At 38.7% G+C, this 25,026-nt stretch overlaps 2 protein-coding genes across 2 annotated transcripts; one reads left to right on the top strand and one right to left on the bottom strand.

The window, feature by feature from the left end:
* The first annotated feature begins 9,530 nt into the window (after positions 1-9,530).
* On the top strand, positions 9,531-15,674 carry LOC137244909 (WD repeat-containing protein 89). Its single transcript, XM_067774651.1, has 5 exons — positions 9,531-9,926; positions 9,987-10,592; positions 10,655-10,876; positions 14,863-14,962; positions 15,025-15,674. Exons 1-5 carry the CDS (start codon positions 9,757-9,759, stop codon positions 15,169-15,171), a joined length of 1,245 nt encoding a protein of 414 aa, XP_067630752.1. The 5' UTR covers positions 9,531-9,756; the 3' UTR covers positions 15,172-15,674.
* Positions 15,148-19,834, bottom strand: LOC137244910 (ceramide-1-phosphate transfer protein). The gene is made up of 3 exons (XM_067774652.1): positions 19,589-19,834; positions 19,309-19,523; positions 15,148-16,107 (listed from the first exon to the last, which is right to left on the bottom strand). The coding sequence occupies exons 1-3, from the start codon at positions 19,705-19,707 to the stop codon at positions 15,812-15,814; spliced, it is 630 nt and encodes a 209-aa protein (XP_067630753.1). The 5' UTR covers positions 19,708-19,834; the 3' UTR covers positions 15,148-15,811.
* Positions 19,835-25,026: the final 5,192 nt, after the last annotated feature.

Raw genomic sequence — 25,026 nt, 5'->3', positions numbered from 1 at the left:
TTAATTCAGTTAAATTTTTAACGCATTGTTCTAAAATATTATTATTTATACTTGAGATTACAGGAGATTTGGAAGAATGAGGTTTATTGATTAAATCAAAAAGTTTGTCAGCTAAAATAATAATTTCATCTCTGTTTTGATTATTATTGGAAGTCAAATGAATTTGTATTTCTTGTGGTAATTTACGAATCCACAATTTAAAGAGTAATTCTTGACTAACTATGGAGTCAGAACCTATAAGTGATTTCATAAATCTGAATAATTCAGATGGTGAACGATCACCAAGTTCAGTTTTTGAAAATAATTGTTCTAATCGTTTTTCTTCGCTAAGAGAAAATCTTTCACATAGAATTTTTTTGATTGTATCATATTTATTAAAAAGAGGAGGAGGGTTAATAACATCTAAAATTTTAGATATAGTATCTCGTTGAAGAGTAATTAGAACATTTTGAAATTTTAAATTATCATCATTGATATTGTTAATTTCAAATTGTCCTTCAACAAGCAAAAACCAGGCATCAGGACAATCTTGCCAAAATTGTGGTAATTTAATAGATTTAGTAGAAGGAAAATTTGTAAAGTTATCTTGTGTTGAAGTATTTTGTGTTGTTTTAGAGATGTTGTTTTGTGTTGTATTAATGTTAGAATTTTGAGTTGTATTGTGAGTCATGATGTTATTTGTATGGTTGATATTTTGATTTTCTGAATTTGTAAAATTACGAGTTCGTATTGGTGAACGTAGAACTATATGAAAACAAATTTAAATGAAAAATTTGAAAATATTTAAGATTTTTTTTGGAAAGGGAGTTAACAATTTAAATAAAATATTTAATTTTATATAAAAAATAAGTAAATTTAAATAAATTATATTAAAATTGTTAAAATATAAAAATAATCTTAAAATAAATTTGAAAGTTTAAAAGGTTTAAAATTTTAATTTAAATTATAATTGGAAAATTTGCAATATGATATTAAAATAAAAATTATACTTACATAAAATTAAATTAGTAAAAAAAATATTCAAATTAATAAGTATTTGATTGATGACTGTAGAGATTTTGAGGGAATAAATGGCGTTTTTTGGACGTGATAACAATTAAATTAATTGCTGTTGCTGTTTATGCAATGGCTTTGTTGTTTTCTTTATAAATCTCATCATTTTCATCGTGATGTCTTCATTTTTAATCTGTTCTTGTGTGTATTGCATGCAAAATTGTTGTTGTGGCTTGGATAACCCAATCGTTGTAAATGTTTTCATTTTGTTTACACACACGTTTTTAGAGTTCTTTATTAATTAACGATTCGTAGAAAAATTTTATTTTTATTTATGTTGCATACAATTTATAGCATGTCTACTAGTAAATTTCTGCTATAAGTACTTTATGTTTTTATTTGATTGTCCGCACTTATTTTTTGTTTTTGTTTCGTATATAGAATTTACAGCGACTGTTATATGAAATTTGCACAAAATATTGTTTATTAATTGAAGTATATTAAAGTTTCATTTTTTTTTTTAAATCGATGTGCGATTTACAATTATGGTACTATGATTTTACTTTTTAATTTTTTATTGTTTCTTTAAAAGTTTTAACAATTGGTTAAACTATTTTGTTCATCAAATCTGCTAAAATTTGATTTCCGTTTTCGGGTGTTTCCACACAGTCCATCTACGAATGTCTATGGACTTTCACTTATTTTCACAATAGTAAATGTTTTAAGCACTTTCAAAACGAAATACTTTTAAAGTTAATTATAGCTTCGTATTATAATCACTAAATTCATAATTTTTTGTTGATGCCGAATGTATTTCCAAATTGGATTTTAAGTAAACAAACTGATAGCTGTTCGTTTAGTCTGTTTCGCACAACTATTTAAGTCGTTGTAAAAATGACAGAGTAGTTACTTTAAAATTGCGAATTTTTTTGTTCAAAAAATCATTTATCACAAGCACGAGGTATTATATATACAAGCACGGACAGATATAGTTTCAGATAATAAATGTATTTTAATTAAAAATTAGCGAATGGAAATTTTCGTAATCATTACAGTCATTAATGAAATAAAATATTTGCGCAGGATCGTTGGTAGGATCGCCAATATAACAACATTCAAGTTGATATTTAAAAAATCTTTTATTTTGATTTTAAGTATAAAAATTTATTTTTGTTTATTTTTGAGTTTAGATATTTTCCAACTAATTAGAATTTTCTTTTTTTGAAGTTATTCAAAATTTTAAGTTAACACGAAAACTCAATTAAAATTATTTTAAAAATTAAAGTAAAGAGTACAAAGTAGTTAACACTATAAATGCTACCCTCACATTTTTGAAATTTCACGCGCCCAACGCTTTAATTGTCTGATCAACGGCCTAAATTGATGAGGAGTGTGATGACTAGGACCTACCTAATTATGTTTAGCTTTTACTATTATTATTACTTAATGTAAGTATTATTTTCAATAAAACCGTTTAACTTAAAATTTTTTTTAAATTATTTTATTTGGAATACAGTTTTGATTTCTACGTTCCGGGCTACGTAGGCACGTGCGTTGCACGTCGGTGAGTTTTCGTTTACATTGCCCATTCATAAGATAGGTCGTGTCAGCTGACACGTTTTTTCTACGTAACATGGCAACCTAATAAAACCGCACTGCGTAAAATTTTTATCGTAAAATTACAAAGAAATGTCCTTATTTTCTTTCAAACGAGCACTTAATCCCTCTTTAAAATCCATATGTTTTGGACAATTTTAATTAACAAATTGTGATACTTTATTACCGGGGACGTTTGCTAAAATACGACCAAAACCGTCGGGGGAGGTATTAATAGACGCGTTTTTGCCTCGCTTCTAATAATTCGAATACTTTTTCGCCTTTCGACTATTGATAACAGGACAAAACGGGTTTTTTCATTTTTCTTTCTGTGATGGCACCCTGTGCATTCACATTTTAAATTGTAGTCAATCATACATATGCGCAACATTGTTACCTTTCAGAGCGAATATAAATACCACCACAACAAAAGAAGAGCAGAAAGTCTTAGCCAACAGCCAACACCATTGTTTACTATATAGTTTGGCAACTTAAACAGAGGTTATGTTGCGAATAGAGTGGAAGGCAGTGGACTAGGCAGTCGAATGTCATAAAATGAAGGAATGGTGTTCGGAGTTTTTTCAAAATTAAAAAAAAAATTGATAAAAGCTTTAATAAAAATAAAACTACTGTTTTAATAACAACAAAAACGCCTTATATATTCTATGTACATAAATTCGTAAAGACTATCTCACTTTAAAATTTGAGTTAAATAATCTAAAATTTTGTTTTGAAACTGAGTCGAGAACTGTTCGTGTGAATGTGCGAATTTTCACCGATCAGCTGTTAGTTGCGCTACTTGGTAAAATTTACAATGGCCAACACAGAGACAACACAATTTGGAAACACATCAACCGCCAAGGAAAGAAACTGTCATACATATATACACTTAAATTGTTATTGTTTTGTGAACCGTTTTTCTTATACATTTCAATAAACTAAAATTGCAATAACATCATCTTTCCAAATTATTGTGATTGGCTGTTGGATATCGTTCGAGTTACGGATTTTTGTAAAACGGAAAATTTTTTGGCTAAAGTCGCGTATAGTTGCCGCGAAATAGAAAAATTCTGTAATTTTGCTAAAATAGATATCGTGCCGTCAAAAGATAATTGAGTGATCGTTTTAATAATTGTCGTACGTGCCGGTAAAAAATATAATTGTTGTCCACAGCAGTTAATACTTATAAAATAATTCGTCTTATTGTCGTCCGAAATTTTGTGTAATAAAAATTTAATCGCACCGTCTAACACAATATATGAGCAACATGCCGGGAGGCAACGTGTATAATTTGCGGAACCAGGACAGTACTCAACATGATCCAGAGGAGAATACGGAGGGAGCCGTAGGAGCATCACAAACTCATCTTGCCTCAATTGTAGAGAGTCTGAATGCACTTACCAATGCAGTATCAGAGCTGAGGGTGGCGACTGAAGAAAGCCAGCGGGATATTGAGCTTTTGCGAAGCAATATGGAACGGGAGGCGCAACAAGTACCACAACCAAATCTTATAGAAGCAACGCAGCAAAGTTCACCACTGTCACTACCAGAGCGACCGACGCAAGATACAGTCTTGGCAAGCAACGAATCGGTGACAAAATTATATGACCTGCCAAGTTTTTCGGGCAATCCTGACGAATGGCCACTGTTCTTAGCGAATTTCAAGGACACAACGTAGGCATTTCGCTACAGCAATCATCAGAATTTAATGCGCTTGCATAAATGCCTAGTTGGTCGTGCCAAGGAAACTGTTGCATCCATGCTAATATATCCTAATGATGTGCCAAATGCCATAGCAGAGTTAGAATTTTATTTTGGGCGCCCAGAAATTTTAGTAAGAAGCCAAATAAGTAAAGTAAAGCAGTTTCCCAGTATCAGCGAGAATAAGGTGGATCAAATTATAGCATTTTTCACTAAAACAAGAAACATCGTCGGATTTTTAACATCGGCCAGGACAGTTCCGGACAGTTGCGACATGGCGTACAAGCGCTTGTTGGGCATAGAACGCAGGATGAAGGCCGATTCCCGTTTTGCCGCCAAATACAAAGAGGAGATCGACAAATATTTGCGCATGGGCTATGCCCGAAAGTTGTCTGATAAAGAAGTACGTATGAACTTGAAATTTAATTTTTATTTACCGCATTTTGCAGTTAATAACCCACACAAGCCAGAGAAAATGAGAGCTTTGTTCGATGCAGCCATAGTGTACAAGTACAAGTGTGTTGACTTATCTGTCAAGCATTCTGACAGGCACTCGCTGGATTCGGAATGACAGCGAATTAAAAATGGATACCATTACCGAATGCGCCGAATGATTGAAAAATTGAAAAAGTCGATACGATTGGTAGTCAAAAACGTTGTCGTTGAGACCAAAAATGCGACTCTAGACCTGAGATTTCCATCAGGTGAGCGAGGCTGTTTGTAGTTTTGACGTTTATCGCTTAGTGAACACACTTGTATAGGTACACTATGGATGCAGCTGCCCTAGTAAATGGCGTATCGTTCAAGTCGTGCCTTCTTAAAGGGCTCGAACATGCCAAACCATTACTGAACATTTTATTCAAATTTCGTGAAGGGGCAGTTGCAGTCGCAGCCGACATTCGTGAGATGTTCTCGCAAGTACTCATTAACAAGCGAGATCAACAGGCGCAAGGATTTTTATGGCGTGATGGGAACGCTAATCAGCCAGTCGAGCACTTTGTTATGCAGTCTATGGTTTTCGGAGCCATATGCTCACCATGTATAGCGGAATTTGTCAAAAATAAAAATGCCGAAGATTTCCGTCAGCAGTATCCAGAAGCCGCTACAGCCATCGTCGAATGCCATTATGTTGACGATTTCGTTGCCAGTTTCAAGAACGAACAAGACGCTGAGCGGATTTGCAATGACATCGTTTACATCCATTCCGAAGGAGGTTTTCAATTACGCTGATTTGTATCAAACGTCAAACGTCTGCAAGATAGCCTGAATGCAGAGCCACACATACCACAGTCTATAATTTTAGAAAACGGAGTCAGCTATGAAAAGGTATTGGGAATGCGCTGGAACACCATGACAGATTAATTTGAGTTTATGCTTAATTTTCACCGAGTTTCAAAAGCCGTTTTAGAAGGAGATCGTGCTCCAACCAAGCGTGAACTCCTCAGTATAGTAATGTCGGTGTTTGACCCATTTGGCATTATCGCCGATTTTTTGCTTTTTGCCAAAATGCTAGTACAAGAAGTGTGGAGACATTCTATCGAGTGGGACGAAGCGATTCCGAGTAGCCTGCATCACAAATGGTTTATGTGGTGGAGCGAACTAAAACACGTTAATATTGTTAAAGTTAAACGATGGTATTCACCGCAGCTTCAATCTACAACTTCCATACAGTTGCACGTAGTGGCGGATGCCAGTCAATCAACATTCGCAGCGGCTGCTTTCGAATCGCTAGTAGTGATGGTTGTGATGTCACATTTGTTGCGGGCAAAACCAAAGGCGCCCCGCAGAAGTTATTATCCGTACCGAGATTGGAATTGCAAGCCGCAGTGTTAGGCGTCCGAGTTGCGAATTTGGTCCGCCAAGGTAACAACGTCCAAGTAAATCAAACATATTTTTGGTCGGATTCGCAAACTGTACTACACTGGGTCAACTCGAAAGAACGAAAATTTAAGCCATACGTTGGTCATCGCATAGCAGAGATTTTAGCATCAACTAAACCTTCACAATGGCGTTGGGTTCAGACCGATAACAATAGCACAGGCGTCGTCACTCGTCCAAATTGGCCACCAAAGATTGAGGAACGTGGGCCATGGTTGCATGGGCCCGAGTTTCTGCTACATTCAGTTGAGGATTGGCCAGCCACATCTTGCACACATATGCCCGAGCTACTCGAGGAGGATATTAAGCCAAGCCTACATATACAAGCCAAGGTAACCCGTCGTTTACTAAAATTTAATCGTTTTTCTTCATATTTAAAGATGAAACGGGTAATGGCATGGGTTCTGCGAGCTGCCGACATATTTCTGAAACTACGTAGCACCTATCAGACATGTGATGGAGGCGGTCTGCAGTCAGAGCTAAGCGCCGCCGAACTTAATAAAGCAGAGATATACATAGTCAAAGCCGTTCAGCGCTAAGTTTACGCAGAAGAAGTATCAGCCCTATTGAAAGACGAGCAACTCCATAGACAAAGCAGTATTCGTTCATTAACGCCGTACCTAGACAACGATCAGATCATGCGAATCCACGGTCGCCTAGACGCAGCTACGGTTTTGCCAGTAGAGGCCAGAAGACCAATTTTAATGCCATCCAACCACATCGTCTCCGAACTCTTAATGCGTCAGTATCACGAGCGACTACACCATCAGAATTTCGCATTGACATTGTACGAAGCCCGTCCAAAAGTTTTGGTTTACACATGCCAAGTTGCTGTTGAAGTCCATGCAACGTACATGCTTAACGTGCCACATAGACAGAGCTAAACCAGCAGCGCCTCTGATGGGTCAGTTGCCTGAGGATCGGGTCACTCCTTATGTCAAGCCGTTCTCTTACACAGGAGTTGATCTTTTCGGCCCATTCAATGTTACCGTTGGTCGCCGGCGAGAAAAACGATGGGCAGTTATATTTACGTGCCTAACTACGCGCGCAGCCCATTTAGAGCTTGCGCATGATTTATCGACCGATGCATTTTTGTTGTGTCTTCGAAACTTTATCAACCGCCGTGGCACTCCAATAAGAATCAGAAGCGATAACGGCACGAATTTTGTGGGCGCTCAACGGGAGCTAAAGGAAGCTGATCGCATGTTAAATTTCGAGCGCATATCAGATGAAGCCACCAGCCGCAATATCGATTTGAAATTTAACTGCCCTTCCAACCCAAGTTCAGGGGGTTGTTGGGAACGCCTTATAGGTGCCGTAAAAAGAATGCTGCTAAAGACACTTCGTGAGGAGGCACCGAAGGAAGACACACTTCGAAGCGTGTTGATTCGAGGCTACTTACCGACGTGCCTTTATCATCGGATGAGGACGACCCAATCACTCCTAACGATTTCCTTATGGGATACCCCAATTCCATGCAAACAGCGCAGCCAGCCGATCAAAACATTTGCCTTAGAAAACAATGGCGTATCGCACAAAATCTGAAAGACCGCATTTGGAAGCAATGGGTGAGACATTATTTGCCCCAATTACTTGTGAGGCCTAAGTGGCAAGGCAAAGTTAAACCAATCGCCATCAACGATTTGGTTCTCGTCTGCGACGATCTTCAACCGCGAAGCCAGTGGAAGAAGGGACGAGTTACCAAAGTGTTTCCCGCTAAGGATAGGCAAATCCGCCTCGTTGAGATTAAAACAGCTAACGGAGTACTGCGTCGGCCGGTGTCAATGCTTGCCATCCTCAGAATAAATGGTGAATCCCTACGCGATTCACGGTGTGATGGCACCCTGTGCATTCACTTTTTAAATTGTAGTCAATCATATGCGCAACATTGTTACCTTTCAGTACGAATATAAATACCACCACAACAAGAGCAGAAAGTCTAAAACGCCAAATACACGACACGAACATTTCCGCGAACATTCCGCAATCTTGTTCGCAGCTTTGGCCATACACCATACGAACTTTTGGCCGAACATTAGTTCTCTTTCAGACAGCGATGAATACGGACAACAATTGTGCTGCAGCAATATTGCTCGCTGTGGCAATTAAGCGTAAAAAAAGAGAGGAGATAAAAAAAAGAATTTGATGCAAAGAATGGTTTAAAAAACGAGCAGTTCTTGGACAAAGTGAGCTTGCGCCCGCAAACTACTTATTCTTTTTATAACTGTATCCTTTGTGGCATCAGGATCTACTTCTTTTAATTTTTCGATTAAAGTCGCATAATCATTATTCTTTTTAATTCTATTAAAATAATCTTTGCTTTTTACTTGCCACAATGATGGCAAAGATTTATACATTTCAATAAATTCACTCAGAAATTTTTTATTGTCCATTTTACTTTTCCCCGCACGTCTGTTCCGTTCAGAAATTACTACGATTATGAGCTATTTCGCCACACACGCACGAACAGTTCGCGCAAATGTTCGCCAAAAATTAAAATATTTTGATTTTTGGCGAACATTTGCGCGAACTGGCAAACACCACCATACACGACAGAAAAGGTCGCAGAAACATGACATAACGGGAATGTTCGCGGAAATGTTCGTGTCGTGTATTTGGCGCTTAAGCCAACAGCCAACACAGAGACAACACAATTTGGAAACACATCAACCGCCAAGGAAAGAAACTGTCATACATATATACACTTAAATTGTTATTGGTTTGTGAACCGTTTTTCTTATACATTTCAATAAACTAAAATTGCAATAACATCAGTTTCCACATTTTTGGGCGGGTTATTGCAGTCAACCTCGGTTTCAAACTGTTTTTCGCGAAGAACTTTTGAACGGGTAGAAAATCTTAGCAGCCGTGTTTGTATTCTTAATACTGGAATAACTATGCGTCCTCAGATATCCCAATTCAAGACTTTTGTATAATTTTCTGTAGAACCCATATAGGCACTACATTTTCATACTAAACTCGTTCAAAAAATTTACCATCACAACAACCCATATCTGATATTCCGCACCTTTTTTTGTTTCCCTCCGTCACTTCCAACGACAGAAACCCCGGTAATTTTGACACTTCGTGTAGTGTCAAACGCATGCTCACGCAGGTTCCACTGAGATCCACAATAGTTTGACACTGACCGAAGTGTCAAACTGCAATGTGTTAGAAAGAGAAAGGAATTGATCCTTCTCATACATATCATACATGTAAACCTGGACTATGGCTCTCATACAAGTTGTATGTGCATGAGACATTTTTGACAGAAAATGACTTGCGTCCGTCTATATTAGGTTGGCATGTAAGTTCGTGGGTAACAGTCGCTTTAATGTTTTTGTAAGCACCGCTATCGAAGTTGTGTCGGAACTTGTCATTTGTGAGGACATATTCGATAACATTAGCCGTCGTACTGAAATACAAAAAATATCGATTGTGTCAATTGTTGAGTTTCACAGACAATCCAAGGAAAACAGAATCAAAACAAAGAATAATTTAATTTCCAGCGGCAGACAGCGATAATTCTATTTAAAAACCAAAAATCTTTAAAAGTAAATCCACAACAACCACATACCAGAAACAACAATGCCGTCTCCAAACAGCAGTGAGTCCGTCGATGACATACCAGTATTTGTTGATGGAGACACGTGTAGCGCACATGAGCTAGATACAGTTTTTAAAATCAAATGGAGCATATGCAATGAATCAGCCGTCTCACTAAAAAATGATTATGTACTCGATTTGGCAGCTGACAGGTGAGGAAATATCATATCCAACTTATAAAACTTGTTTAATATGCATACAAATACTTTTAGTGGATTTACACGTGTTGCTGCCGGTTTATCCAGCGATACTGTGCATATATTTGATATAAATGCTGGAAGTACACTCTCAACATTTTCAGATATACCAGCAATACAAGAAAGCAATACTTTAGGGAGTGTCTGTGGAGTACGATTTTTAGATGAAACACCTAATTGTCTGTTGATTGGTAGTAGTCAGGGTATTGTACGACTATTTGATTTGCGTATGCAAGAAGAACTGGCACGCTTTCAGGAAAGTATTGAATTGTCACAGGGCTTATCCAATGTTGGTCGTGCAAAGGAAATGAATGCACGAAAAGCTATAAATTGCTTTGCAAGCAACTCGAATGGGCGTATTATTTGCACTGGCACTGAAGTAAGCTATGGAAATGCTTATATACTGTTTTACGACGTTCGTAAACGCGCACAAGTTGGAGGTTATCTGGAATGTCATGAAAGTGATATTACAGCGTTACAGTTTCATGCATTGAATCCTGATCTCTTGTGTTCCGGATCTACCGATGGCTTAATCAATATATACGATATTAAAGAGACTACAGAGGAAGATGCGCTCTTGACGACAATTAATACAGAAAGTACTGTACAAAAGCTAAAGTGGTTCGTTCATACATGCAGTATGCTTTTATATTGGAACTTTAATTAATTTTTATTTAAAAAAGGCACAAAAATGTATATGAACAAGATATAATATCTTGTATAACAGACACAAATGATTTCTATGTTTATTTCGCTGAAGAAGGAGATGTAGTAGCAAAATTCTATCGCTCTCAAATCACAGCAGCAATGAAGCGTATAAACGAAGCGAATTGTAATGTAATTGATGCGCATAGTTTGGAAAATGGTGATATATTTTTGCTAAGTGGCACCAACGATAACAAAGGGTGAGTGACAATAAAAGGTTGCTAACAAATTTGAAGAATGAACGGATACTCTAAAAAAATTCGATAGCTTCCGGGTAAGCGTTAAGAATTGACATGAATACGTCGATCGCGCGACGTAACTGATTTAGTTTCCGTATATTAGTATGAGCACTTTAGTTTCCATATACCTTTCCAAACATTAATATTGTAACGATTTTTACTTGCAAATCCTCTTATTTGCCCTCTTGCTAGGATCGTATCGCTAAACTGTTGAATAAATAACTCCAATATTGAATAACGGAAAAATGGCCTTTATTAAAATACTTCACAATAACACTCAAACTGTGCAACGAATAGCTTAATAACCAAACTGATATCTTAAAGGAAACTGACTTTCAAAATAATAGTGCTATTGCTCGCTAGATATCGTCTTACTCGTAACTGCTTGACAATTCAAATCAAACTGAATTACTTCTTACTCGCTTGTCCCGCTTTTATAGTTTACGCTGCATACTTCTAGGCTCTTCGATTTCCAGAACTTACTAGTTGTTTCGCCTACAAAATCGCCAGCCACAACTACGTGCACAAATTATTGCTCTCTCTTGTGACAACTCAGATAAGATATATGCATGTGTTTGTAGTTTACAGTCTCCCGCACACACATAAGCGTATAAGTAAATTCATCGGTGTGTGACATCTCATCTCTCGCGGCCTGCTATGTGAATGTTGCTCGTCGGAATGTGTACATATGTGTAGACGCAATTATTGATTCGTTTATGTAGATACATAATGATTGAATTATTGATGTGAATTCACGTCACTGCTTAGCATCGGCCTGGAGATGGCAGCACTCCTCAGTTTTGCTAATATTCGTAACACTGCCCTCCACCTAAGTCTGATCGTCCCGATCAGACAAATCTCCCAATCTAAACGCCGCTAGCATCTCCGAATGTACCACCCTTCTAATCCGTGGTTTCCCAGTGGTTTGTATGCGGTAGATGGTATCACTGATCTTCTTCACAACTTTGTACGGGCCTTCCCAACTGCACCGTAATTTGGCTGGAAAACCTTTCCGCCGGTGAGGGTTGTTTAACAGTACCAAATCTCCCGCCAAGAAACCTTCCGAATTAAAGTTCTTGTCATGCCAGTGTTTCATCTTACTGCTCGTTACCCTGGGCCGTTCCTTCACACTCTGTTGTTTGGTCAATGAACCACTTCGTAGAGCTTGCGCTGGACGGATTTGCTTTGCATAATCGGTATCGTTCCCACATTTCACAACAGTAGTGCGCTCCGGCTTGAAACTACCCTCGCATTCTTTCTCGGAAATTCGTTGCTTTGTTTTCCTGCGTCTTTTAGATTTTGTCAATGCCAGTGTTTCTCTCGCAGGTACTTTTGATTTTAATTTATTTGGCCCATTCGATCTATCAACCTTTGCCTTTGACTTTCGTGGTCTTTGTCGAGTCTTTTCCACCAGTACCCGATTACTGCTGAACCCTTTTTCCAAACTAAAGTTAAGTGGTATGTCCTGGTTCTTATAGCGCATAATTTTTCTCCGCATATCGATCCTGACGTCATGGTCAACCAAGAAGTCCACTCCCAATATGACTTCATCAACGACCTCCGCCACAACGAATTTGTGTAGAACCATGACTTTTCCAATTAATACCTCAAATACCACTTCGCCTTGAACTTGGTTATACTCGCCTGTTACCGTACGCAACCTTGCTCCAGGTAATGACTTTACTCTCCTGTAGACCAAATCAGATCGAATCAAGGAATGAGATGCCCCCGTATCTACAGTCAGTACACGCTCTTTACCATCCACATTCCCTCTGATGGTAAGACTCCTTGCTTTCCTTCCAATCTGCGACACAGATATCACAGGACATTCAACATCCGGGGCAAGTTTCCGTTCTTTACATTTGACACGCTCTTGCTCATTTCCGCCAGCTTTGCGTTTACGGCCACCCACATTGTTGGAACTATTAGGACCAAGATCGCAATGACGTGCAATGTGACCTGGGTTGCCGCACTTGAAACATTTAATAACTCCGGCATTCTTCTGTTGAGATCCCTTCAGTGCTTCCAAAATTGTGTCTACCCAATCTGGCTTTTCTACTTCCACACGGCGTGCTTCGAAAACTGGCTTACACAGAAGCGACGCTGTTTCCTGAATCAGAGCATGCGATACCGTTTCAGCAAATGTTAGTTTTGGATTCGCATATGTAGCCCGCTTCGTTTCCACATCTCGTATGCCATTTATAAAGCTCTGAATCTTTACCCTTTCAGTGTATTCCACGGGTGCGTCTGCATTTGCAAGATGAGCCAATCTTTCAATATCTGAAGCAAACTCCTGCAATGTCTCATTTGCTTTTTGGTAGCGGTTTTGCAATTCTATTTGAAATATCTGTTTCCTGTGTTCGCTTCCGTATCGCCGTTCTACAGCAGCCATCAATGCGTCATAACTGTTCCGTTCGTACTCTGGAATAGTCTGTAAGATTTCCGCGGCAGGCCCTTTCAGTGCCACGAACAGAGCCGCAACTTTATCTTCAGCATTCCATTGGTTCACTGCTGCGGTCTTCTCAAACTGTAGCTTAAAGACCTGAAAAGGAACAGAACCGTCAAAGGATGGTGTCTTTACCTTTGGATTACTTGTTGAAACTGCTGGGCGATTTAGTTGCAACTGCTCGATACGTCCTCTCAAAGCATCCACCTCGGCCTCGATTTTATCCTGTCGACCACTGAAGCCTTCATGAAACTGGGTTAGTTTTTCTTCCATATGCGCTTCCAGTTTAGATGATATACGGACTTCCTGCTCTTCTAGTTGTGTGGAGATGTGAGATGATATCTGTGCTGAAATTTGTGAAATACGCGTTTCTTGTGCTTCAATTTTCGATGTTATTTCTGACGACATTTCTGCAATACGTGTCTTCTGTTCTTCCATCTGAGATGCCAATTGAGATGTTATATCTGTCTTTTGCGATTCCAGTTGAGAAGCCACTGTCGATGTTTGAGCAGATATTGCAGCCAAAATCATGTTCAAATCTGTGCTCGTAACTGTCTGCGATGTTTCGTTTTTCTCTTCAATTTTTGTTACTTCCTCGCCATCAAGATGAAAGTCATACTCTTCCACATCAATTCCTTCCGCTTCCATTGCTTCTCGTAGCCGTGCCTGAAGTTTAAGTTTAACGCCGCTTGTATTCAATCCACGGCTCTCCAACTCCTTCTTTAGTTGCTGGATCTTCAATTCACTGAACTTTGCCATGTCCTTGTTGTCCTCCGGAATTTATTCAACAATTCCTCTTCTGACACCAATTGTAACGATTTTTACTTGCAAATCCTCTTATTTGCCCTCTTGCTAGGATCGTATCGCTAAACTGTTGAATAAATAACTCCAATATTGAATAACGGAAAAATGGCCTTTATTAAAATACTTCACAATAACACTCAAACTGTGCAACGAATAGCTTAATAACCAAACTGATATCTTAAAGGAAACTGACTTTCAAAATAATAGTGCTATTGCTCGCTAGATATCGTCTTACTCGTAACTGCTTGACAATTCAAATCAAACTGAATTACTTCTTACTCGCTTGTCCCGCTTTTATAGTTTACGCTGCATACTTCTAGGCTCTTCGATTTCCAGAACTTACTAGTTGTTTCGCCTACAAAATCGCCAGCCACAACTACGTGCACAAATTATTGCTCTCTCTTGTGACAACTCAGATAAGATATATGCATGTGTTTGTAGTTTACAGTCTCCCGCACACACATAAGCGTATAAGTAAATTCATCGGTGTGTGACATCTCATCTCTCGCGGCCTGCTATGTGAATGTTGCTCGTCGGAATGTGTACATATGTGTAGACGCAATTATTGATTCGTTTATGTAGATACATAATGATTGAATTATTGATGTGAATTCACGTCACTGCTTAGCATCGGCCTGGAGATGGCAGCACTCCTCAGTTTTGCTAATATTCGTAACAATATGCTTTTTGTTTGCAGCGAAGTGATGCGTGCGTTACGTTTCAATAACAATTTGTTGCCAATGTACGATTTTAACGGTAACAAACAAATTGTGCGCTCAAGCATATTTGATAAAAAGGTAATTTTTATTTAAATATTGATATATATTTTTAAATAAATATTAATAAATTTAATTTACAGAACGACATTTTGGTAACTGGCGGCGAGAACGGTATTGTTACACTTTGGACTAAGTCAAATCATGTTCATAAATCACCAGCATTAGCCTATAGTTCTAGTGAATTAAAACAAAAACGCAAAAAGTCTGACAAGAAAACGCCTTATTAGCTTAAAAATCTTATTATGATAAACTAAGTTTTATTACATTGTTGCTGCTATTAATAAATATAATAATTTAAGATATGAATTTGTTTACTACATAGTTTAAACATTGCACTTAAACACTATTTAAATAAAGGCAATTATCCACAGGGAATAAATAAAAACGAAATTAATTGGCAGAAGTTACATGCCAACCTAATAAAACCGCACTGCGTTTTTTTTGCGCACGCAAACAACCGGCGTTTTTTGCCCGAACCCAAATAAGCATGCGTTGCGAAAATGTAAAGCATGTGTGCAAACGTCAAATCTAAATGTCACGCAGAACAAAAATTGGAAATCGAGTTAGGTTTTCACGCAGCAAATTTAATGTGGGTTGCTCTCATACAAGTTGTATGTGCATGAGACATTTTTGACAGAAAATGACTTGCGTGCGTTTATATTAGGTTGGCATGTAATGCTTGAACATAATGCATTCAAATAAATATGTAACTATTTTTGATTAAAATCCTTGTGCCCAGATAGGGAATACTCTTAGAAAAAAATGTTTGCATAATACTTAGCGTTTCTCGGCTTCACTTGGAATGCTCTAATTGAAAACAATTGTTTTTTCTTTTCACTTTTTTAAAGCCCGTTAAAGCATCACACTTTATGGCAATCCATGCAAATCATGCATAGTATAAATAAGTTCAATGCGATCGTATACACATTTTGTTTGTTTGAGCATTTCCGGTAGTACATCCGTTGCACGCGATACATTTAAACATACACGTTTAAGTAGTTCACCTTGTGTTGGCAGTGCATACATAGCAACAACAGCTCCCTTACGCACCACCCATGGATGATGTTTTGCTAGAGTATCATTGTATGCACTTTTACAGCAAGCGTGTGTCTTATCACATTCATTTAATTCTGACAAACGTCTTAGGAACTCGTATATAAATTCTAGAAGTTATAAAAAAAAATTTAAAATAATTAAAATCGAATAGTATATTCCGAATTGAGATCTGAAAATATTTTGAGTCTTGGGCCAAATTTAACCCTAAAGGACATTTATGCCTTTCCTTTGGAAAAGTTTTATTAAACGGAATTGAATGGCTGCATCTTCAGGGTATCACATTGTCAGAACAAGGAAATAAGTGGCTGGAAATACATGGAGGCAGAGGTTTAACGACAAATCAGAGCTTATAGATTTACCTGTTGGCAAATAAAAGAATAAGGGTAATGGTTTCAGACAAAGTAGTAAAAAGACGTTAACAGGAAGATTAGATTAAGGACAAGATTAAGAGTATTAGTGAGAGTTCGATTTGAATAAGAGCAAGAGGAAAAGCGGGAAGCGTTACAGAACAATTAAAGAGATAGAGGAATTGATTGAGCCGACTAGGGTAAATAAATGCATAAGGGAGGAAATAAGAAATTTCGATTCGCTTCGAATAATTCTAATTAATTTTTCAAATCACATTAACTTTGAAATGGTGGTTGGGATTAACTACATATGTATTTTAACTATATTTTGACAGATTCACGTTTATAGTTTGAGTGAAATTGGTTTTCGGTCCTGCTTTAATTGAGAAAAAAATATTTAATTTTAATAACTTTTCGAGATTTTCATTTCCTCGAATACTCGAAAAAATTAAGTAGTCAAAATTTTGTAAAATTTGTTTACCGAATAAAAATATACTAAAAATATTGAATTAAACTTTATCAAAATAAAATTTCATAAATTAAAAAAATTTCCAATAAATTTCTTTTAATCAATTTCAGCTGTGTTTATTGCAGGCATGCTTAACCAACGAACCGATATCATTTCGTTACGATAATTAACGTTAATAAACGAAACAAAGCCATTTCGTTTCGTTTATTAACGTTAAGAACGTCAAATTAACGAAATGATTTCGTTTCGTGTTCTGCCATATAAAAACGAAATCAAATCGGTTATGTTGATTATTAATTTCAAACTATGCTGGCAAAGCTGATTGATGGCGGAGTCATTAAAGGTGAAAGCATTAGCCAAGCTGATTGCAACTTTTCTCATGAATTTTGACAGTACGAACATTTCTCAGAGTATTTTTGACATTACCACCAACGAATTACACAAACAAATTACATGGAGTTTGTGTGTGTATGTGCGCTCGTTGTTACCATCTTACGGCTTCACCATGGCTATAGCATTGCCAGCACAATTCAAACATAAAGTATCACGTTTTTGTTAACGTTTTTAACGTTAACGAAAGCTTTTCGTTTCGGTTAAAAACGAGATACATTTTATCTTGATAATTTCTTTATCGATAATATTTCGAAGTATTTCAACGGAAACGGTGGAAATTTTTTGATAAACGATTAGCTTAACGTTAAGGTGCATCCCTGGTTTATTGTTTTACATCTATAGACGTTTACGCTTAAACTTTATATGGACTGCTAAGCGTCAAACTTTATCTACTCTGCTGAAGCTGATGCGAATGAAATTAGTACTACTAAATTTCAATACGCATTGTACTCAAATGCAACAGAAATATGTATGTATCTATGTTTCACCTCCACACTAATTCTATGTATCACCTCTAAAAATTGTGTGTGTCCACTATTCATCGCAATCTATTCAGCTATAGATTATACACAGCCATACAACAGAGGTTTGTGTCCCCGCTTTTCGGTACATGTTGTGTAGCTAGTTGCCGCTAAATTGATCTCCTATGCATTATCTAAGTGACGATAAGCGTTTTTTACGCGTAAACATAGCGTATATACGTGTGTAAGTGTAAATGTAAAATATTCAGTAGCCAAAAGAACGAAAGTATTTTAAAAATTACGTAACAAAAAAAAAAAAAAAAAAAATTACTAAGATAATTTAGAAACAATTTATTATGGTCAAAAATATTGTTTCTTCAGTTGAGAAAAAGATAGTTATCTAAGGCCGGCCCACTTGCATAACGGCAAGTTATATTTTTTAGCTCAGAGTTAATTTAAAAAATTTGTCAAGCTAACTCTGTGTTAAAGACTTAACTTTCCGTTCTGCAAGTGGGCCTAATACTGCAGAGTTTTCTTATACATATGTATAATAAAAAGTCTGTATCAATAATTTTAAATTTATAACGCTATGCCGATCAAACTGAGGAAAGATACTACATTCACTAGACGTTAAAGTCTCTACCTTCGAAGATAAGCTTGAAGCCAGATTAAGAGCTGTAAACCAGAAAGGCATAAAGACCTGTGGTGGGTCGCTAGCGGGGACTATTTACTACCAATATGGCGACCTGCCCAATTGTTGTTCCAGTAAAAGAAAGTAATGTAATGTATTCAACAGATAGGTTAGAGTGGCAACCGGTATATGAAGCCAAAAAACACAAGCAGGTCCTCAGTGAACTCCACAAACGCGCGTCGGACATTTATACCGGGAATTACCCGGTGAATCCAGTACTCAAAGAACAGTAGCCATAACTTGCGGAAGAGGAACGCACACTCCCCAGGGAAACACGAGTTACTCTAGCTAAAATTCGATCTGGATACTGTAACAGGTTAAACTCTTACCTATTCAGAATCAACCCCGACAATCAAAATGTATGCCCCGCTTGCAATGTGTCCCAGCTTGACACCAACCATCTCTTTAATTGTAATGTGAAACCAACGCCTCTAACACCCCTCTCATTGTGGTCCACCCCTGTTGAAACAGCAAGTTTCCTTGGACTCCCGTTAGAGGATATTGATGACAATTTGTGATCGGTCACACCTATTGGATGGGGCGAAGCACTGCTACAACAACAACAAGTAGCCACCGGTGTGAGCACCAGTGCACTTAGGCCCATAATCAATAGATATTTTTCCGAAAAAAAAAAATTGGCCCTTGTAGCCGAGGACAAATACTCTGACTGGCTAAACTGGGTATTGCCTCTTCTGTAAGTAAATGCGATGAAGATATAACGATGGTAATTTAAAACTCCTATAATATTGATGCTAGTGTATGTATGACTCAGTTATCAAGGTATCTTATCTACGCTAAGATAAATGTATTTGTTTATACAAAACACCCAACTCATAAAACGAAAAATACGTAAAACAGCATAGAATTCTTGTAACATTTTGATTACGTGTGCAGCCGCAATACTTCTAATTGTTGTACTTTGCGGTTTGCACCACTTATTTACTTACCCAAACCTCTGTGTAATCTCAAAAGTGTTCTAGCACCCGACACATAGCTATTATCCTTAAGAAGTTCTTCATCTTTTTCATATTCTATCATTGCTTTTATGGTAACAAACCGATCTCGAGTTGCTTCCTTTCGTCTATACTCGCAGAGTATATCGATTTTACTACGTACATCGCTACTTACAAATCCAAAAACGGTGCCCATTAATTGAAAGAATCTGGATTAAAAAAAAATATAAGTGCTATCCAACAAAAACTTTAGTAGCTCTAGTATTGAATGTACTTATTGATTTCCTCGTAAGCCTCCAAATATTCAGCCAATAATACATCGTCGCTTTCGTATAAACATTCTTGAAATATTTTTGTTACTTTTTCTATATCGAAACGGCCAAAGGAGGACATTACTTTTTCTTTATAATGTACTATTGCAGTAACAAATTGTAGAAATACTCTTGTACAATTTTACTTAATATGGTGTATTTATTGGATAATGATCATCGAAAAATTAGAAGAGGAACACAACAAAGGAAATGACAGTTACAACAGGAGAACGTTTTCCAGGGTTGCGTGGCGTGTTTTTATTTATGACGTTTCGTGAACAGTGTGAAGTAAAAGTAAGCGTACAAATTGGATGTTTCCAGCAAACGCAATTTTTTGTTGATGCGCTCATATATGTAATCTATGGGGTATTCCATCCCATTTCGACCAATTTTGAACCCGACCCCTTTAGAATTGGCTGAAAGTTTTTCTTCTTTTTCTATCTTACGAAAGATGTTTTTCAGAAGTTTTTCAAATTTTTTCATCCAACTCAAAAAAAGTTATGAATTTAAAAAAAAACACCGTTTTTGTTTTCAAAATGCTATAACTTTTTAAACTAAAAAAAAAAGAATGATCCCAAACGGTCAATTTTTGAAAAAGTTATAGCATTTTGAAAAAACACCGTTTTGCAACTCAAAATAAGTTTTAAATATTTTGAAAAAAACGGTGTTTTTTTCAAAACGCTATAACTTTTTCAAAAATTGACCGTTTGGGATCATTTTTTTTTAAATATTTTTATAAATGTACTTTTCGGAAAAAATACAAAAAAAATTTTAAAGTTTTTTTTTTTCAATTAAAAAAAAAAAAAATTCTCGGCCCACTCCGGGATTAGTGGGGGTGATTGCAGAATTGATTGAAGTGAGAAAGAAATAAAGGGCGAAATTCGAAAAATCTCGAAACACTGAAAAATAACAAAAAAAAAAAAAATTTTTTAAATTTTTTTGAATTTTTTCCGAAAAGTACATTTAAAAACAAATTAAAAAAAAAAAGATCCCACACGGTCAATTTTTGAAAAAGTTATAGCATTTTGAAAACCAAAACGGTGTTTTTTTTTAAATTCATAACTTTTTTTGAGTTGGATGAAAAAATTTGAAAAACTTCTGAAAAACGTCTTTGGTAAGCTAGAAACAGAAGAAAAACTTTCAGCCAATTCTAAATTGGTCGAAATGGGATGGAATACCCCCTATACTTCTATACTAATATATATTTTGAAAGCCGTTTTTTTCTGAACCGCAAAGCTCGAGAACGGCTGAACCGATTGAGATGAAATTTGGAGCATAGATTTAGAAACGTTTCTGAGATATCGACCAATATGTGGACCAGGATAACTCTATAATATGTATGTATATAAAAGAAAGTGGTGTTAGTTGCACTATTTATAACTCAAGAACGGATGAACCGATTTGGCTGAAAATTCGTGGAAAGGTAGCCTAGAACCAGGAGACGGACATACGATCGCTTCCCAAGGCAGTCGGTTCTATGTACCGGAGCGACTCGGGATTTTTCCCGACCAAGGACTGTGATTTCGGTGTAACCCCATTTAATTTGATGCGTCCCTCCTACAAATTGTCATCCTCCCAGCAGCTCCTTGCAGCGGGACTGCTCCATATTCTCTTGCTCCGGGAAGGTATCGAAACCAATCCGGGTCCGTCTCCTGACCCCGGTCCTGAGAAATGGTTTTGCTGCCTTTGCCGGAAAAGAATCTTTTTTGGACGGTTATATTTTTGTCAGTGTGTCTCGTGTAAGGGATGGTTGCATCGGACAGGTTGTTCTGGGCTAGATCCCAAAACCAGACGTCCACATAACTTCTATTAATCTTTTGTGGCTCCTTGCTGTTCACGCCCTAGGGCGTCCCGTAGTCTACGCCTTAGCGCCCCCACTACCTTCCAGCAGCCCCGCAGCTGCTCGCGCCCCACGGCGCCACCAACTCATACGGCTGCTTCCACTCATACCTACAATCTCCGTAGTAGAGCAATGCCGCGCATCAGCCCCTGTCCCCGTCTTCTCCGCCCCTCTTTTCCAGCAGTAATTGTGTAGGTCAGGGAAACAGACTCTTAGTCCCTACCTCCTTTTGCACCGTTTGCCAGCACAGAATATATATGTTTGCGACGTCCGCCCAATGCAGCTCCTGCCATGGACGGTGTCACTTTCCTAGATGTTCTGGTCTCCGCGACGGCAACCCCTCGACGGGTTTCATTGCGCCATGTTGCGAGGCCGCATAACCAAATACACCGGGTACCCCAATGCTTACCCGAGGACGTCTAGTCCCAGGACAATAACAGCAGTTGCGTCCTAGCCTTCCACAACTGTAATGGATTAACTGGGAAGATCACGGACATAGTCGATTTCATGAAGCGGCACAACATCCGCATTGCTGCGATTCAAGAGACTAAACTCACAGCAAGATCTGCTCTGCAGACCTGTTCTGGGTATAATGTCCACAGAAAAGATCGCGAGAGCGGAAATGGAGGCGGCCTCGCGTTTATCATACACCACTCTGTGCAATATCATATATTTGATCCCGACATCGGCCGCAGGGACAGTGTCTTAGAACGTCAAGGCTTATCTGTCCGGTCAGGCGATGCAAACCTAGAAATCATCCACATCTACATCCCTCCTGCCACCTGTTGCCCCAGTGGATACCGCCCTAATATCAGCGCCTTACTCACTGGCAACAATCGTATTATCTTAGGCGATTTCAATGCCCATCACGATCTATGGCATTCACACTTGCGGGCGGACAGTAGGAGTGAGATGTTGGCGGATTTAATTGAAGAAACGACGTTCTGCACAATAAACGGAGACACCCCTACACGTATGGTAGGAAGCTGTCAGAGTTCGCCGGATATATCAATCGTGAGCGCAGAACTCGTAAACTGCGCCAACTGGCAGCCGATGGTAACATTGGCATCCGACCACCTGTGTATACATATTTTGCTCGAGCGTACTGCCGACTTCATCGTCACAGAAAAACGCACTTTCATAAACTTTAAAAAAGGAAAGTGGGACGAATACAAATCCTTTACAGACAACCGCTTTGCTGCCCTCCCTATCCCGACTGATGCACGCCAAGGGGAGCGTACTTTCCGCAAGGTCATTGAATCCGCCTCGGCTCGTTTCATTCCCGCCGATAGAATTCCCGAAATTCGGCCCCACTTTCCGGCGGAGGCCGCAAATTTAGCGAGAGAACGTGACTTTATAAGACAGCTCGATCCCGGCGACCCCAAAGAAGGGATATAAACCAACGCATCAGATTGCTTGTGGATGAACACAAGCGGGCGAAATGGGAGGAGCACCTAAGCGGTTGTAACCTCTCTGCCGGTGTAGGTAAACTTTGGTCCACCTTAAAGTCCCTATCGAATCCGTCTAGGCACAATGACAAAGTTTCCATCGCCTTTGGCGATAAAGTGCTGTCGGATGCGAAAAAATGCGCGAGCGCCTTCTGCCGACAATACATAATGCATTCTACGGTCGACAAAGATAGACGGAGGGCCAACAGACACGCACATATAAACATAAATTCACCACCACCGCGCTAAATGCCATTAGCACCCAGATAAATTGCGGTTTAAATCAAAACCCCCACCATAAACAGTTCTCGTTGCGCTAGACCTATAAAAAGCAACCATGGCACGTTACTGCAAGACCTGGAAGGGTCTACCCTTCCCCATGTCTTAAAAGGTGGACCCCAAATTATCTGGGTGGTCGGCAGGCACCGGTGCAATTTAGAAACGAAACATCAAAACCAAGAAGAATTAAACAAGGGGTGCCACAGGGTGGTGTCCTATCCCCACTTCTGTTTAATTTCTACATATCCAAGCTAATTTCGCCACCAGAAGGAGTTGCTATCGTTTCCTACGCCGATGACTGCACAATAATGGCCACAGGCCCAGGCCCACAGATCGATTAGCTTTGCAACAGAATAAACGGCTACCTCCCTAATCTCTCCAGTTTTTTCGCCTCACGAAACCTGGCATTAGTACCGACTAAATCCTCCGCGACCTTATTTACAACATGGACGTCCCAAATGTCGACCATTTTGAACATCCACGTCGATGGCACTACGCTGCCGACTGTCCTACACCCCAAAATCTTGGGTGTGACGTTTGATCAGGATCTACATTTTGGTGAGCATGCAGCCGCAATTGTACCGAAAATCCCGAGCCGTAATAAAATCCTCAAATCCCTTGCTGGCAGTACTTGGGGAAAATACAAAGAAAAGCTCATTACCACATACAAAGCAATTGGCCAGCCGATTACATGGTCGCCAAGCCTAAAAATTACTCACTGGAAGAAGCTGCAGGCCTGCCAAAATACTGCTCTCAGAACCGCCACGGGCTGTCTTCTTATGTCCGCAGAACACCATCTACATATTGAGGCGATAATACTCCCCATCAGGGAGAGAAATGAGATGCTAACCAAACAGTTCCTGTTCCATACCCAGAAACCTGGGCGCGCCAACAGACATCTGATTGATGAGCCAACACCGCCCAGGGGCTTAAGGTGTCATCTCCGTAAGCATTATGAGGAAATACGGCACCTGAGAACTCAGCCGTATGAAGCCAAAAAAGACACGAGGGTCCTCAGTGAACTCCACAAACAGGCGTCGGATCTTTATGCAAGGAATTGCCCGGTGAATTCAGTACTCAAAGAACAGTACCCTAAACTTGTGGAAGAGGAACGCATACTCCCCAGGGAAACGCGAGTCACTCTAGCTCGATCTGGATACTGTAACAGGCTAAATTCTTACCTATCCAAAATCAACCACGACATCCAAAATGTATGCCCTGCTTGAAATGTGTCCCCACATGACACCAACCATCTCTTTAATTGTAATGTGGAACCAACGCCTCTAATACGCCTCTCATTATGGGCCTTCCCTGTTGAAACAGCAAGTTTCCTTGGACTCCCGTTAGAGGCGATTGGTGACAATTTGTGATCGGTCGCACCTATTGGATGGGGCGAAGCACTGCTACAACAACAACAACAACAACCATGCTTCGAGCACCGGCGCGGTCTATCAGCCTAAGTACCGATAAAGTCGGCAAGCACAGCTTTTATATCATGGTGGAAGTAGCGCTCGTATGTGCGTTCTAGACCCTTATGGAATGCGTATTTCACCACATCGTCCTCCTCCGCCGGTTTTTATGCGAATAGCATCGAGACGTTTGTCTACATGTGTGAGTAGAGTGGGGGGTATTTTTGGAATCTGCACGCTCTTCCCTGCGCTCTCCCATTTTCAAAATTTTCGAAATCCGGATTCCTTAATAGAAAGTCTGCTAAAATTTTATTTAAATATATAATATGTACATATATCAAACTAATCTTTATATTAAAGCAACATACGTTTTCGCTTTCATATCAAAGAAAATTTCGAACATAATTTGAAGTGTTTCATTCTTG

This window comes from Eurosta solidaginis, chromosome 3, assembly GCF_040869045.1.
Source record: "Eurosta solidaginis isolate ZX-2024a chromosome 3, ASM4086904v1, whole genome shotgun sequence".
NCBI classification, from domain to species: Eukaryota; Metazoa; Arthropoda; class Insecta; order Diptera; family Tephritidae; genus Eurosta; species Eurosta solidaginis.
This window is presented reverse-complemented; position numbering and strand designations above follow the sequence as displayed.